Below are 18,078 nucleotides of genomic sequence, written 5' to 3' on the forward strand. Positions count from 1 at the left end.
ATTACAGTGACAGGACGTCGTCCTTCCGTCGTGCTCACCTTGAACCCGGTGCTGAAGGTTTCTCTCTGGTACAATTTAACCCTCATACCAATTCCTAGCTAGGTATTAGGTATTAGTAGTTAGGTAGTTGTATTACCTAACCTGAGTTAGGTATTAGTACTATAATACTGATATAAATATAACTATATACAGTTATAGAACACAAAACTGATCACAAAGTGCATAATACATTTGTGCTAGAGCACATGTTCTTAACCACCCTGCTGCACGGTCTTTGCAGGTGCCGTACGTTCATCACTCCATTTCATCTTCAAAAGAACCTTGAAAGAAGGGTGTTATCCACTCGATGTTTGCAGATGAAGAAATTCAGGATCAGGGAGGTTATCATTTGTCCAAGGCCACTTAAATAGTAAATAAAAGGGTCAGTGCTGAACTTGACCGCAAAGCCCACGTTCCTCCCTCCGCACGATGCCACTGCAAGCTAAAATGCGGGGTCGGTAATAGAGGAGAGCCCTGGAAGGTTCAGGGCAGCTCATTTTTACGTCGCTTCCAAAAGTGGCTTAGATTACAGAAAGAGATGGTTCCCTAGGCGGGGGGGTATTGTGACAAAACTAGAGGTCATGGGTCCCTGAAGAACAGGAGTGTGGAAAGAGATGGCTGAATTTACCAACGCCTTCAGAGAGAATTAAGATTTAGGAAAAGGGGCAACTACTGAGCCACCACTGGCAGAGCTGACAGGACGTGCCCCTCGTCTGGTTGTGAGGCTGCCCTTTGAAGCAGACACTTCTTTTGCATTTGCAGGGACACTGGCTGAGCCAGGGTGATAGCCCGTGGTCACATGCCAGCAACTAATGGTTCCCTCACGGGCTGTGATTTCAGTCACTTTTCCGCCCAAGCCAAGTGAGCTGAAAGACCACAGAAAACAGACCGCTTGTCATGTTCGATTTCTCAGAAATCGGGGATGATAGAAATGGAATAAACTTCCAGCCAAGGAAAAACCCGCCCTTAGGTATACACACACACATGCATGCACACAGGCAGGCCTCCATGCACACACGCACACGTACGTACACACACACATTTGTCGATTTAGCCAAATGTATTTTTGATGAATGATCAGTGGGGCTTTCCAAGAATCTGGCAAAACAACACTTGAAGCGCTTTTAGCCCAGCCTTAAGATGCACGAGGGCTCTTTAACCTCCTTATGTTATCGTTTTGCCAAAATAATTAACAGAGCAGCAGAAAGGGGTTTTCCTTAGGGGGTTTCTAAAGAGGGGTCTGATCACTTTACCCATCCTTAAATGTGTAGTCCCAAAGATAAATAACCACCTCAAACCTATACCACTGGGGCTTTCTACATTTAAGACGGAGGGCCTACACGGGGAGGGAAGCCATGACGAATTCAGTGTAATCATTCACTGAGTTCACCTCGTGTTGAGAATGCCCGGAGAAGATATACTTTAAATTTTTAAAATAAAACGTGATGCAATTTTAATCAGCACTCATTAGAACCAATTTTTATGACCTGCTAGCAAAATATTCCAAACACAGTACATTCTGCGATGGGAGCACTGTGTCTCATCACTGATGGGACCCCAGTGCTAGAAGGGTAACTGGCACACCGCTAATGCTCACGAACTAGAATGCACCTGTACTGTTGAGAGCCCTTCCCGCTTCCCGCTGACAACTTTGATGATGATGGTGATGATGATGGCAGTGCTAGGTACCTGGGAGGCAAGGTCCATTAATTTTCCCAACAATGCTACCAAGTAGTTAATACCGTGGCCCTTATTTTTATGGGGGAGGGAGAAGTGAGGGCTCATGAAGCTCCGTGACATTTTCAGGTCACACCAGAGCCTGCTAAGAAGTGGCAGAGTGTGGATTCAAACCGAGGTCTCCCTGCTTCTGGAGTCTGAATTTTTTTTTTAAGGTTATTTATTGATTTTGAGAGAGAGAGAGAGAGAGAAACAGAGGACATGAGTGGGGAAGGGGCAGAGAGAGAGAAAGAGAGAGATTCCCAAGCAGGCTCCACACTGTCAGCACAGAGGCCGATGTGGGGCTCGAACCCATGAACTGTGAAATCACGACCTGAGCCGAGGTCAAGAGCCAGACCCCTAACCGACTGAGCCACCCAGGAGCCCCTGGAGTCTAATTTTTAATCATGGTTCTAGACTGCCTGTCTGTAGTCAGTGGTTTGAGACAGTAATCTTGAATTCTCGCCTGGAGTCAAGATGAAGAGTCTTTAGATTCTTTCAAGATCCTTTTTGGCAAGTGCATGGCGAGAGGAGAGTGTTTTATTTCACTCCACATTCCAGTGGACGTCACACTTTTTGTGACACAGCCCTTAAGAAACTCACCACTGTGACAACAGAATGGTTCTCAAATTTACCCGTAAGTTCCTTTTCTGCTTCCTCCCACCCCAACACGGAGAAACTGGCTACAAAGAGGGAATGAGGTCCCCAGACTAGTTCATAAAAGCCAACTCAACTCAGAATTAAAATGGTGTATCTGCAGTGATAAACTAGTAAGGAAACCAGCTGGAAAAGAGTACCATTTAGGAAGATATAATTCATAAAATTAAGTTTTCTGGTCAAGGAAATACAAACTTAATGGAGAAAAAGATTTTTTAAACTACGAAGGAGACAAAGATGCTTTTATAAAGGCTTTTAGACACAGGTGACGCTGGCCCTTTAATTCCAATTTCTCTTTGAAACCTGGCTTTCCTGTGCTTTGTACCTTAGATACAGGTGATAGTACCAGGCGCTCTCATATTTAACACCATCGTTCCATTGATCCTGTGCACAATTTAGAACAAAAGATGGAGGGAGATAACAGGGCAAGAGGAGCAGAAGGGCACCTGGGTGGCTCAGTCGGTTAAGCGTCCTGAGTTTGGCTCAGGTCACGATCTCACAGTTTGTGAGTTTGAGCCCCACACTGGGCTCTGTGCTGACTGCGTGGAGCCTGCTTGGGATGCCGTCTCCCTCTCTCTCTCTCTCTCTCTCTCTGCCCCTCCCCTGTGCTCTCTCTTTCTCTCTCAAAAATGAATTAACATTTTAAAAAAAAGGGAAAGAGGCGGGAGAGTTGGTGAGTGTTGGTTTGGGCTGGGGTGGCCAGGGGAAATGAGACAGGGCAGCCACAGAGACGTGTGAAGTGTGATAGAGATGATAAATGAAGTCCGTGAGATCCACGGAGGCAAGCAGGCCAGGAGGGAAGCACCGGATGTGCACCTCTTGAGGAAGAAGCGCAGCTGAGGAGAAGAAAAACCAGTGAGGAGTGTACATGTGTGTGCACGGCAGTGCCTGAGTGACTAGGTATTCTTTTTTATTTTTTTTTTAAATTTTTTAACATTTGTTTATTATTGAGAGACAGAGAGAGACAGAGCATGAGCATGGAAGGGGCAGAGAGAGGGGGAGACACAGGATCCGAAGCAGGCTCCAGGCTCTGAGCTGTCAGCACAGAGCCTGACGCGGGGCGCGAACTCACAAACTGCGAGATCGTGACCCAAGCCGAAGTCGGACGCTCAACAGTGCGTCTAGACAGTGATTTAACAGCCAGGACAAAAGCAATGAGGCACTTAGATAGTAAAGAACAAGGGCACCAAACTGGAAAGGAAGCCTTCTGGAAGATGTGATGTGAAAGCTTTGCGTGAGAGGCAGCTAGAAGAAAAGCCTTCAGGGAGGGGGACCAGCCAGAGCCAAGGGCCTGGAGAGAAAAAGAGCCTGGCATAGCCTATAAGAATTGGGCAGACAGCCAGCACACCTGTGGCTCTGTGGTTAGGAGGGAGACGTGTGATGAGCGAGAAGAGGTAAGGCAGGCCCCGCGAATGACCTTGAAGGTCAAGCTGAAGGGTTAGAACTGAACTCTCAGGGCAGGGGGAAGCCACTGGGGGCTTTTAAGGGAGGGAGCACCAGGGCCACCGTAAAGATGGCTCCAGTTGTTGAGAAGAGAATGGGTTGGAGGTCAGAGAGGGGCTGTTCTCACCATGGCCGCACGTGCCCTTCTGTCCCTTATCGGAGGCACCGCACAGACTGGCACGGCGAATAAGACTGCTGCTTGCCATGAGGCATGTTTTCGCCGTGAGGACCCTCGGTGTAAGTCACGTGGTTTTGAGCCGTTGGGATTTCACAAAGCAGGAGACAACAAAAGTGGGCGCTCATAGTCTACTGCAAGTTTCTATTTGACTAGGGCAAGTAAAACCTCAGCTACCATCTGTGACCACCTTCATTTCATAAAAGAGGAGATATTTCTTTTTTTTTTTTTTTTAATTTTTTTTTCAACGTTTTTTATTTATTTTTGGGACAGAGAGAGACAGAGCATGAACAGGGGAGGGGCAGAGAGAGAGGGAGACACAGAATCTGAAGCAGGCTCCAGGCTCTGAGCTGTCAGCACAGAGCCTGACCCGGGGCTCGAACTAACGGACCGCGAGATCGTGACCTGAGCCGAAGTCAGCCGCTTAACCGACTGAGCCACCCAGGCACCCCCATAAAAGAGGAGATATTTCGAAACCAAAGATAGAAGGGCCTAATCTCAGAGGGGAAAACCCCATTTTGTAGAGAATACACTACACGTTCCGTGTATTTTCAACATTTTTGCTTTAGAACCCGTGAAAACCTCCTTATCGACCGGGTACACAGCCACACATCAGTGTTCCGTACGTCGGTATTCAGGAACCACTGAGCTCACGCCTCTACCCACTTCACAAGTGAGGAACCTGAGGTCCAGGAGGCAGGTGGCCTTCTCAGGGTAAAGGGGGTAGTTAAGGGCAGAGGGCCAAGGCTTCAGCCTCCTGACTACAGGTTCATTCTTGTCCCGTTACGTCATCGTGCCGCGTATTTATTCTGCTTATTTATTCTGCTTTGCCAACATTCAGATACTGTACCATCTATTCCGGTCCAATGTGTAGTGCACCGGCCGTTTTTACTTCCCTGCCAGGATTTCCAAGAACTAAGTACGTATCAGGAAACAAGCACTCAGCAATCCAGCTCTAATGGAATCCTTCTCTTCATAAAGAAGAAAGTGTGGTGCGTCTCACCTGATCTTCAGATACGCTGCGACTCCGAACACCAACAATACGACGGCAATGACAGTCACCGTAATGGCGGCGATGCTGCCTGTGGAGGAGGAGAGGCACAGAGAGAGATGAAGGAAGGGTATTCGTTTCAGATCAGTCTGCACAGAAGTCAGAGCTAGCATGAAACCCAGGATCTTAATTCTGTCACCAAAATGCTTCTCATTCTAGGAGAGATTTGTTAAATGACCAACAGTATTAAGACCTTTTGGCTGGTCCGGAGTTCTGGAAGCAAGCCAACAGTAACATTTTTTGCTTTAAGGATGACACAACCTGTTGCTGTTACTATTGGTGTTTGCGGGGATTTTCGGGGACTCTTGTCTCAAATCTCCTGACACCCTGTTTCCTTCTTCTATAGGCTCGGGCTCCTCTTTCTATCCCTTGTGAAATCTTGGGAGGCTTAGGATGTTTTATTCAAGGGTCACTACAAAGTAATGTGGTTGGTTTTTAAATAAACCAGACCCACACACCCGGATCAGTAGTGTCTACTTCAAAAGGATCACCTTGGTAGGAGAAGCGCTCATTTTAACGATGCCATCAGATCATGTTTTAAAACTCCTTCTTGGAAAGTGTGTCGAACTTTCATCCTTGAAAGGTGAATTCGGTTTTGTGGAGAGTAAAGTCAAGTTTGGTGTAAAAATAAGGTCAAGTCTGATAGGTAACACCACTTTCTGTGTATAGAAATAACCAGGTGTAATTATAAAGTAACATGAACGTTTCATTGTGTAGTTTGAAATCTGGCTCCAAAGGCAACTATTAATGAGCAGCTAAAAAACCCTTTGAGCACGTAACCTTATGAGAACAGCCACACTGCTTCCAAGTATTACGACTTTGGAGCACAATGCTCTTTTTGTGTGAGCTTTGGATTGTGATGTATATACTTCAGTTTTGTTTCACCTGGGAAATGCCAAGAATCAATTGGGCTCTTGTCCCCTAATAATTAAAGTGACTTTTTTTCGATGCTAAAGCTGGTGCTAGGGACCCCATCAGTCCACTGAGAAACTATTTACCACTGCAACCAACGCACGGGGCCCTTCGTCACACTGGAAAGAGCATCAGGGATCTGGAGTCCGAATATGTAGATCCAAGCGTGGCTCCATCGCGGTTAGCTGCGTATGTAGCACGGGTTATTTAGGTAACACCGACTTGGCATGCCCGTCACCTGCAGCAACCGAGAGAGAAGAGCTGCTCCACCCCCCACACAACTTGAGGAGGGATGAAATGAGGAGCCATGCGCGTCAAGCCCAAGTCTTATCCAAAGTGTACCGTCCTGCCCCGGTGCCCATCTGTCGTGTACTGGACTTCAAAGGTGATGGATCTGCCCCACGCTTTTGGAGATTTACCGTTTGTAGGTTATTTTGCCATTTCTCCTTTTATTCCTTTCCCTCTCTTATGAATGCCTTTTGTATATTGTTCTTATTAGACCTTTCCACCAAAGGAATTAGAGCAGAGCTAAGAAGCAAATCAGTCTACTTACTTATTAACTCTTTACTAACTCCCCCAAAGCTCTGGGTGAAAGAAGGCTACATCAAACATCCACGCGCTGCTGGTTATGTCTCTCAAAGGGAGCCAAGGAGGTCCGCTGCTAACCCTGAGGCTAAGACCAGAGCTTGACGTGTCTACACAGACTGACCACATTCCACCGTTTCAGAGTTGCCACACGTGTGGACGCTCACATGCCTACCTCCTTGCTCCTGGAATCCTTCAGAGCCAGCTTAGTACAATTTATCAGGTTAATCCTTTTACCCTTGTTACTACTGTGAAGATAGAATTGTGGCACGGAATGGTCCAATGTACACATCGGATCGAGTAGAGAGAGTTCAAGGTCAGATCCCCTTATGGAAAACTTCCACTCCTCCTCTGAAAGGCTGCACTTGGCTTTGTGGCCTCCAAACTGTGCTGAAATTAGAACAATTCAAAGTTCACAGAAGCCTCTTAACAGCTCTTTTAAAAGAGCTTGTGAAATGAGGATTATGACTGCAAGGTAAGGTGCTGGGGGCCTTTCAAGACTCACAGAGATACAGTGGTTGCAATTAGGAGCAGTTGAAACACTGACCTTTAAATTTAATTTGCCCCTTTCAAAAAAATGGGAAAAGAGACAAAATAGAGTTGATTTCTTTCTGAGACGACTCTTTCTTGCTCCCGCAGAGTTTAATGCAGGAAACTGTAGGTTTGACCTTTTTCAAAGTTTCTTTCCTAACCTTAGGCAGTTGGATCTCCTCCAAATCCGTGATTTACTGGATATATTTATGTATCGCCTCTCTCCAGAGATAAATCAGGCAGTTCCCCAAGTCAAGTGCCGTTCTCAAAAAAATGGCAAGCGATAGAGTGACCCGCTGCCCCTCTAAGTGGCTGCTGGCCGTCTAGCTCTCGATGAAGCCCCGATCCTCAAATGGGGCTCTCAAGGTCATCCTACCTTGTTCACAAGAGGGCAGCCCCTGCAACCAGAGCTGGGATTAGCAGGTGATATTCCCCCTGCTGGGCTCTTGAGGGCAGCTGGGCAAAAGGGCCCTTCTGAGGGTTGGTCCTGCTCCACATGAGGTAGAATAGGTCGTACTTAAATATCTGGACCACTTATGAACTATTCCGCCACCCGCTGGCTCTCCTCACAGGGTGCCAGCCAAGGGAGCAAGGGTCCTCTGGAAGTCGATCTCTATCAGGCCCCAAGCCTAGGAGGTCTTGTGTGGCAAGCCTGCTCTGCCCCCCACAGCAGCTACCTTCAGAAGCAGCGGGGGGGGGGGGGGGGGACCTCATCCTGGGAAGTTCCGCACCTCGGGGCATCATGGTTCCAGCATAATGGGTTGCTGAGCCAACATTAGCATAACTTTTATGGTAACTGAAAAGGCTTGATTTCCTCCTGGTGAAAACAAATGTCACTTCCCCCAGAGTTCTGTTTAAACTAAACTGGAATTTCCCTTCTCCTCCTACTTACTCTTTTTTCAAGGAGGGGCAGGGAGAGAGAAAAGGAGGAAGGTGTGGCCGGCCAGGGAAGGTTTTGCCCCGTGAGGAAGGTATGGACACTTGTGGGCAGGGTGCTGTGAGTGGGGGATGGGGAAGAGGCTGGCATTTCACTTCCTCCTTACTGGGGTTTGCCAGTTACTGACTGGGTGTGACTCATGCTGAAAAGCCCTGGAGCCAGAAGGAATTAGAGAGAATTGGAGGAAACTTATCTGTATATTTTACAAGCTGAGACGCAAGAATATTCCACTGTGCTAGCACATTCCACTGTGCCAACATGTTCGGCCTGACCGGAGGGTTGCTGAAGATCCACGCAAAGCCTCCTTGAAAACTGGGCCTCTCTGGAGGCTGGGATTTCTCAGGGTGCCATTTTGCCACTTTCACAACTCAGAACAAAAATAAACAAGCTAAAGGACAACCATAGTTGTCTCTGCACGCAGGTACTTTGGGCCAGTACGTGCCCAGAGCCTTACAGCCATCAGGTCACTGAAGTCTCTTTAGGAGATGAGTGGAATTATCCCCACTTTATGGATGAGAAAGTTAGGGCTCAGGGAAATGAAGAGCTTGGTTCAGATCTTACAGTCTGATAAATGGTTACGCTAACATCTGAACCCGGACTATTTCATCGCACGCTTTGTATTTGTAATCACTAATACACACGTTACGTCCACTGGCCCTTCTCTTAGCTTGGCCAGCTCCTTCTCTTTCCTCATGACCTAACTAAATATCAACCCTTCCGAGCGGCTTTCTTGACACCCCCACACCAATTACCATGTTACTGTGGGTTCTCAACTCTTCGTGTCTGCTTCTTTCAAATGCTGTGTGTTGCGTTTGTAAGCTTCCCCAGGCAGGTTCTAACCATACTCATCTCTTCCTCTTCTTCCTGCCCTCTCAACCCCAGATGCAGTCTCTAGTCCATAGTGGGTACTTGACTCATTTATTTAATGCTGAATGACGAAATGTAATGTTGGCAAAAAAAGAGAGAGAGAGAACTGGCAGTTTTGGAGCCCCATCACTGTGCTGAGAAAGTTCCCAAGCAGCAGGTTTTCCGTCTACCCATCTCGGAATCCCCTGCCCCAGGTCTTACCTGATTATCTACACGAATGACTCTATAGCCATGGTCCAACCCCTGCATCATGAGCTTGTGAGTGTCCATGGAGGACAGAGCTGGAGGAGTTATTTGGGGAACAGCCATCCAAACAGAGTCAGATGACATCCTTGAAGTAGGCAGAGCAAACTCCCAGAAGGCCATGCTCCTGGTCAGACCTGGCACTCCAGGAGGCAGGCTGTTCCGGAGGTCATCACTTGCCCTGCTTTGAGTCTGTTCTGTGCCCTGTGCTGTCCTGTTATAAACTATGGCATCATTTTAAGGGGTCTTTCTTCTCACACCTGATACTCATGCAACAGGCATGTCCCTTTCTTGATCACACTCCTACTGGTCCTTCACGGACATAGAAGTCTTCATACTCCAAAGGGACTCCGCTCCTATCCCAACTAACCCCTCGCCCCACTTGACCTGAAGAGGCCCGCCTGTCTTAAATGTTCCTCTGGGGACTTTTCTTGTTGAAGGATTTTCTCTTTTCCCCACTTTAAACGTGGAAGAAATGTTTCATATGAAATATTCAGCAGGATACTTGTCAATCCTATGGAGGATGGGAATATTAGGATATGGCAGGGCAAACCCGAACAACCTCTCGAAGAGCCTTCCCAGGCTCTTTAAAGGAGCTGCCATCGCTCTGAGAGCACAGGAGGTGACAACGGGCAGTTCCTGGGTGCCGAAGGTGAGCTGTCCACAGGCGACTCCTGAACAATGTTTTCCTTGGAAATGCAACAACCGGCTTATTTAGAATGCACTCGTAAGTATTTTGACCAACTTCCTGGGTATGTGTGTGCACGTCTGATCTATTTTGAGAAGTCTGTAACAGACCTTTGGCTGTTTTTAAATATTCTTGCTCTTCTCTTTCCTTTTCCTGGTCCAGAGGGTAGGTAAGACATGGAGAAGAGGAGCAGGTGACCACTTCAGAGTGTGGCGGCCTCTCCAGTCAGGGTAACCAGAGGAAAGGAACATCTTTTCTCAAAGGAATTCTTCCTCTATAAACGCAGGTGTCTGCGCATGTGCTGGGGGAGGGGCGTGGGTAGTGAGTGGGGGAGAGGCTGCAGTGCAAGACCTCCGTGTGTGCCCGATTATACTAGGAAAAGTTCCTCCAGCAATAGTCTCCTATCACACCTCTATCCTCCCAACAACAACGATAACAGTAATAAACAACGCTAAAAATGATCGCGACTGACACTGTCTTGTTATTGGCTCTGGGCCGGGCACTGTTCTATGAGCTTCACTTACTCGAATTCATGTCATTCTCGTGAGAACTTCGTAAGGCAGGTGCTCTCATTATTTTCTTCTTACAGATGGGGAAACCAAGGCACAGAGAAACTAAGGGCGGGGAGGCGCAGAGTTGATCATTAAAATTGCTGGGACCCCAGCACAGGTTGCGGAGTCCATGTTGCTTGGGGCTGGGCTCTCCTGACACCCCGGGCTGCAGCAGTTAAGTGTGAGTCCACCTGGGGGTTAACTGGTGCCCCTGGCACCTCCTCTGCCCGCTGTCGCTGTCCGGGAACCAGGTCCTAACTCACGGCTGTGTGGCGTTTTGCGTCCTCCTGTAGGTACTGGTGAAGTTGGTCGAAGCTCTGCAATTCAGAATACTTGTAGGCAGGACTAGTTAGAAGCAGACAGTAGTCACAGAACAGCGACCTAATAAGGCCATGTCCTTGGTTTCCAGCATGTGTCGGGGTCCAGAAGAATCGCCGAGATCACTGCCCAGTGCTATTCACCGCAGCATACCAAGTCACCAGGGGTAGCTGGCAACTGCAATTCACGCTGGTGTGTGTGTGTGTGTGTGTGTGTGTGTGTGTGGGCGTGCCTGTGTGTGTAGGATGTGCTATGGGGGAGAGAAGGGAAAAAGAAAATCTCAGTTTTTGGATACTCTCACCCAGTGGGTCCTAATTTTACCATTACTGAAGGTCACTTGGACTTCGGACCTTGAGTTCTGCTTGGATTTCACTTCTGTTTTTTTCCCTCGTTCAAGCTAAGCTTATCTCACTCTGATCCCAAATCAATCCCATGAGTTTCTCCTGAATGAGCTGCATGGGTTCCTCTGAGCTAAGGCAGTTGCCGGGTGTGGAGAAGCAACAGGCAAGGCTGTGAGGTTTCACTTCCCAGTTGCGGAGACATGTGTCAGGCTCGGGAACCACACTGGGAAGCGTAGGATTGGATGGATAGGCAGGTAGGTAGCTATGGGGGGAGGTGTATGGTACCGAACTCTGTATTTCTGTCTCTAACTTGGGGATGTCTATAAAAATTGGAACCTTGGGGAGACACGGGAATGAGGCTGTTCTTTGAAGGATGGACAGGACTCGAATAGACAGCGATGAAGGTTTGAGTCTGGGGCCAGGTAGAGGGAGAATAGACACCTAACATTTCTAGGCTGAACATTTAGCACTGAGTCTGGAGACAGAAGCACCTCAACTGGTGTCCTTAAGTAAAAAATGGCATATTCCTTGTCTTGTCCATTTCATAGGAATATTGAGATGGGGGTGCTTTGTAAATCAGCACAAATGAAGGGGACTGTTGTGATCTTTGCAGAGCCCAGCCCCTTGACTTTAGGGTTCAGGAGTCCTAAGTACTGAGGGATTCACTGAGTAACTTACCCAAGGTCACCCAATTTACAGTGGTGACAAAACCAAAGTCACACTCTACATAAAAGGATATAATGGAAATTAATAGGGATCATGAAATGGTTGGTATTTGGGACCAAATCATGGAGTATTCTCAAAGTCAGACATGGTATTTGGGGACACCGTGACAGTATGGGGAATGGGGACCATGGAAGCGTTTTGGGCAGAGGGATGATTTGCAATAACCTTCTCAAAAATCCAGTCTTCTCTTAGAACTCATCCCCAATGACGTCTGTTCATCTTGAGCCCTCTTTTTCTAGATATTTGCCCTTTTACTTAGCATGGCACCATTTTTTAAAGTTTATTTATTTATTTTGAGAGAAAGAGAGAGCACAAGTGGGGGAGGAACAGAGAGAGAGGGAGAGAGAGAGAATCCCAAGCAAGCTCCACACTGTCAGTGCAGAGCCCAACGCGGGGCTCGAACCCACAAACCGTGAGATCATGACCTGAACCGAAATCAAGAGTTGGACGCTTCACCGACTGAGCCACCCAAGTGCCCCAGCATGGCACCATTTAATAAACTTATTCTAGTATATAGCTAATACTGACACGTGTGGTTACGGGTAGTTATGCACACACACACAAGATAAAGAAGAGATATGGTATTATACTAATGGTTTTATGTGAGCACGTTCTTTCTGCTCTCTCTAGACTGAAAATCCCTTAAAGCCAGAGATACCAAATACATTTCTTTATTTGTCTAGGCCCAAAGTAAGAAATTCATAAAATATACAATTGCTTCTGAAAAGCGTAGCTGTTTTTAAAATTGGACTTTATTAGCAGCTATGATGCAAATATGGAGCTCCCTTATAAGGCATACAGCTTGCACATGAATATGCTACAGAACTGTTTTTAATTAGCAAAACCTAAATTTGCCTCCGTAAGTTAGTCCTGCTCCCCCATGCCCCATGCCCCCAAACCTTTAAGTCATTAAATTATTGCTTACTCATTTCTTCAGAATGGCAGGAGGTAAACTTTATCAAATTTAGTCAAATATGACCGCAACTGGCATCTTTTATTTCACATTTCTACTCTTATTTAAATGATAGTTAATGAGCAGAATTGCTTAATGGGCAGATGTGGGATTCAAATTTCGGGGCAGAATCCCGAATACCTATCTTTTTCTTCTTCTGGTAATCAGAAGACCTGGTTTGGGGCCTGGTTCCACTTTCATCTAAATATTTTACCTACGTGGGTAGCATATAGAGATGTACACTGGAAATGTCAGTATCAGGCAAATGCTTATTTCCTCTTCCTCAGTTCCCTTTCATGTGAGCACATCAGCTGTACTTCAAGGATGCAGGGAGCACAGGTTTGCAATGAATACAAGTGGGCACGGTCCCTGGTTATCATGGTTTTAAGGTTTTGTCATTTTGGGGCACCAGGGTGGCTCCGTTGGTGAAGTGTCTGACTCTTGATTTTGTCTCAGGTCATGATCTCACGGTTCGTGAGTTCAAGCCCTGCACTGGGCTCCGTGCTGACTGGGCAGAGCCTGCTTGGGATTCTCTCTCCCTCTCTCTCTGCCCCTCCCCTGCTTGTGCTCTCTAAACAAACAAGCAAACAAACAACATGTAAAAATTCTCCATTTCATTTAACATTGACAGTCTTTCCCAACGCAAATGAAGCCTCTTTCCCACGAGGAATTTCTTCGGGCTATGTGTTCAGATCCCCTGATCCCAACTCTTCTTCGACACTTGTAATGTGAACTAGCTTGGGTTTCTACAAACAGCAAACAGTGCTCCCCAGCCCCTTTGTCCATGGCCAGTTTTGCAGCCTCCAGTCAACGTCAGGGGGCGTTCCTCTCACTCGGCACTCCCTAGACTAACGGAGCCCTGGGGAATGAGAACGCCCTCCTGAAACGTGGGTGAGCCCTCCGTCTGAACTCTATTACAGAGTCTCCTCCAGGACTGCTCTGAGTTCAGTCTTGGCGCGGCAACCGTTCTCAGGGGACATCTGTAGTATTATGCTAAGAACAGTAATAACAACAGAAAGGAAAGCAAAGTCATAGCTGCCATCATTTACCGTGGCTACCCTGTGCCAGGCCCTGAGCTGGGCACAGCGGGGGAGTATCTCCACTTTGGTGGTTAGGAACTGGAGGCTCCAAAAGAAGTTACCAAAAACCTGCTCCACTGGTTAGTGGGAAGGAACGGGATTCAAGCTTTAAGGCTGCATCCCCCAAACCTATGCTCTTCTAGTTTGTCATCAGGAGACCCGGCATACAGACCTGCCTTACAGATGCACCCACGAGCTGAGTAACCATGGGCAAGCCACTTTACCCCTCCCTGTCTGTGTTCATGACCTCATTTGTGTCTCTGTCTCTACTTGTAAACTGAGGATTCTTTCAATCATTCACACAGCTGCTGTTTATTGTTTACGATGTGTCAAACTTTGATGAAACACACCCTGCCTCTCAGCGCCTCTCTACAAATTAAATCGTTCATTTCAAATGCTTTGTCCATCACGAAGTGCAACACAAAGGTCTCACGGGCTCTGGGCACCTTCTACCCATAAAACTCTAAAAAGCCAGTAAGGAACTTTGGTTCCATAGGAGATGTGAGCCAACCTGGGTATTTTAGAAATGACCGCAGATCTCAAGTTCAGGTTTTGCTTCCAGTGAGGTCATGACCAAAGGAATAATGCAATTTTACCATTCAACGGAAATTCTAAGAAGGTTCACTGAATCTAACCTCTTCATTTTACAGAATGGAAGGTGATAGAAATTAAGGGATTTGGTTGAGATCAGACTCCATCAGTTGCAGAGCTGGGACGAGATACCTTTTGATTTCTGGTTTGCATTCTTTTAAATTCTCTAATTCTGGGACTCATCCCAAGTGAAGCCTTAAAGGACTGATAGCTGAGACAACAGATAGGGATAAGATCCTGGCCTCTACTTCACAGCCATGTTTCCAAAAATCATATGGAGTCATGAATTCAACATGCTGTTTTATTCTTTTCTCAAATTCAGATGAAGACAAAAACCAGTCTTTATTAGGACAAAAAGGGTTCGCCACCTTGCATGCTATCCACCCAGAGTAGGGACCACACTCTGGGAACATAGCTCCCAGGAACATCAGTTTCTCAAAGGGGTTGGGAGAGGAGATGCTGGGCTGGGGGGGTGAGGCACCAGCCCTCAGGGCCCCGAAAGAGGCCCAAAAGAACAGAGGGCAGAGAGCTGGGGCCAGCAGCGTCTGCCCTGTCAACTCCTGTCCCTGCCCCTGGGAATGCAGCAGCTTTATGAATACTGCTTCTTGGTGAAGGCCCAAGTTGGTGGAAATGTGACGTAGGAGTGACAACTGTCTCACCCTGCCTCACCCACTCCCAGGAGCAGTGCAGACACGAGGGAGAACTTCACTTCTGGGTCCATCAAGCTAAGCCCTATGTCTGCGCTTCACATGCGCTATGCCAGTTTCTGCCCTTCTCAGCTCTCTCCTGCAGGACAAATTTGCAGTGCCTGGCTTTATAGCCTAGCATAATTGGTTTTAAATTACTTTATACAAGGTATATAATTCAGCCTAGACTGAATTATAACTTCTTTACAAAAATGTTTTTTAATGTTTATTTATTTTTGAGGAGTGGGGGGAGAGGCAGAGAGAGAGGGAGACATAGAATCCGAAGCAGGCTCTAGGCTCTGAGCTGTCAGCACAGAGCTCGATGCGGGGCTTGAACTCATAAACTGTGAGATTGTGACCTGAGCCGGAGTCAGACGCTTAACCCAGGCACCCCTGGACTGAGTTATAACTTCTAATGAGCTAAGAGAACTACAACTTGCCATGGGGTGGGGAGGGGGGGATTTCAGCTCAGATTCCTGGGGCAGAGGGAAGGCGGGCAGGGTCGGAGAACAGAGAATCCCCTCTATGGTTTGCCCCAGATGAAGGAGAATTCTCTTTCCTCTTGTGAAAATTCTGATCTCTAAGTGTGAGCGGGTCAGCTGTGTCATGTCAGGTCACCTAATTCCTTGACTGGGGGACAGATATTTCTATTCAGGAGTCAAGTCAGAAAGAGGAAAAGAAATCCCTAAATCACTCTGCTACCCGAGTATCCTTAATGCAATTCGCGTTGAAATTATGGAAAAGAATTCCCTGGGGTTCTTTCAGGTGGGAACAACTAACTCCATGGCACTGGGGAGGAGGAGGAGTGTGGGGGCTGAGAAGTCAGCCTTTTGTGGCCCCTGACTTTCAACAGTAAGGGACCAGGTTGAGAATCTCAACTCAGAAGTCATCCCTTTGTGAATTCCACGGAGGGGGCGAAGAATGGATGGCACTGCTTGCTTAAAAGCTGTCACTGATCTCCATGGAATCCATGGACGGGGAGGTTTTTGTTATTGTTCCTTCAGTATTTCAATGAGGACAATGAGGCATGACCATGGATAAATCAATTCTGGGTAAAATAAACCAGAAAAGTTGGCCCAGGCTCTTTTTGAGACTCACCCAGTCTGCAAGGCAAGGCTCAGGGTCCTTTGGGGTTCACCAGCCTTAGCAAGTGAGACCTTCCACACTGGTGTTCCCTTGAGGACATAAGCAAGAAGGAAGGGAGGAACCTCTCAGAGCCCGAGATAGAGACCTAACCCTATTTGCCAAGCGGTGTGCAAATGTCTGACTTTTATCATGGAATATGGGTGGAGAGCAGAGAGTTACAGTTTCAGGACACCTGTTCCAATACCTACCTTGGCCAATGGCAGTGACACTAGTGTAATTAATGCAGCCCAAGGACTCAGGGATCCCTGTAGAACCATTAATTAATTTAGCCTTGCCTCCATGTATTTAGTCACCTAGGCCAGGTAGAAATCTGCTTTTGGATATTATTATTTTACCAAATTTTAATTTTTCCCAGACTCAGGCCCCCAAGGTTTTAGCGTTAAAAACTTTGGAAAGAAAATAATTTCCGGGGCGCCTGGGTGGCTCAGTTGGTTAAGTGTCTGACTTTGGCTCAGGTCATGATCTCATGGTTCCTGAGTTCAAGCCCCGCAGCAGGTTCTGTGCTGACAGCTCAGAGCCTGGAGCCTGCTTCAAATTCTGTGTCTCCTCCTCTCTCTGCCCCTCCCCTGCTTGTGCTCTGTCTCTCTCTCTCAAAAATATATAAACATTAAAAAAATAAAGGAAAATAACTTCTAAACTTTGATGCCAGTAAAGAGGAGTGAAACCCTAGCTCCTAACTGGCCACACTAAGGGGCCAGTGGGTCCTTGGCAAAATCCTAGCTCGGCTTTTGAATCCCCGTCTCCCCGCAAGATTTCTTTTCTCCCCGCTAGAAATCTCCAGTTGTTGGAGATTTCTTTACCCTTTCCCTCTGCGTTTCCCAAGTTCCACAAAAGAGTTACTATTTCAAATGTGAACCTTTTTATTTCTCCTTTACACGCTCTTCTGATTATCCTTTTCTGTACTGTGTTATAGATGGGTACTTAAATGGATCCTTATTACCTAATATTTACAGTAATAATCTTTTTGGGAGTCTTAAAGTGTTTTACAAACATTCCATTTTTTTCAAGTTGAGAAAATCAAAGTCTAGAAGAGTCAGACTCTTGTTGTTATCCACACAGAGAGCTGGAAACCCACTGTAATAATAATAATAGCTAACATTTACTTAGTGTGAACTGTGCAAAAGACACTTTATATATACTTGTCTCAGTTAATGTTAATAAGCACCCTATAAGGCAAGTACTGCAATTCTGTTGTCCTTGTTTCATAGATGAGCAAAACGTGATACTCAACGACAAACAAACTTGTGCCCGTCTCCTCTCCAACGAGTGGCGTCGGTGGAATCTGAACCAGGCAGTCTCGTGCCAAAGTTTGTAATTCTTACCCCTCTTAGAGCCTGTCTTTAAAGTGACCCCACAATTTCTCCAAACAGAAATACGGCAAAGTGTTTTTGATGGCCCACCTCCATGGACTCACTGAGATTTTATGATTTTAACCTAAATTCACCTTCAGTTTTGAGATTGTGGTTCCCCCCCCCCCCAAAGGTTGGGAGTCTGATGATAAAAGGAAGGTACCGTGACCTAAGATGCTGGTTCTTACTGGCCAATATTTTCCTTTCGTAAGACCGGAGAAACAAGGCATGCTGAGGGCAATATCAATTAAGCATCCAGCATGCGTTCTAGAACACGCTGGGGTGGGATTTCTACATTCTTATCTGATAAAGATGATGGATTGGTGCTGATCCGTTTTCACTTTCCTGTTATTATTTTATGATGAAAAAGACATGATCTTTGCAGTGCAAAGATTACGGTAAAGGGTCTGGATATAGAACTGGTTCTATTCCAACCAGTTTCCCCAGTGAGACAGTAAGCCACAGATTCATTAATGATATCAGCTGTGCTTATAA

General features: G+C 46.7%; 1 protein-coding gene across 1 annotated transcript in view; it reads right to left on the bottom strand.

Moving 5' to 3' along the window:
- The window catches only part of PARM1 (prostate androgen-regulated mucin-like protein 1), a 105,390-nt gene that overhangs the window by 9,053 nt on the left and 78,259 nt on the right, over nt 1-18,078 (bottom strand). Inside the window, exon 3 of the mRNA XM_042984380.1 lies at nt 5,034-5,112. Coding sequence (XP_042840314.1) covers nt 5,034-5,112 — 79 coding nt within the window. The remainder of the gene's footprint in view (nt 1-5,033; nt 5,113-18,078) is intronic.

The sequence above is a fragment of the Panthera tigris genome, chromosome B1 (assembly GCF_018350195.1).
Source record: "Panthera tigris isolate Pti1 chromosome B1, P.tigris_Pti1_mat1.1, whole genome shotgun sequence".
Lineage (NCBI taxonomy): Eukaryota > Metazoa > Chordata > Mammalia > Carnivora > Felidae > Panthera > Panthera tigris.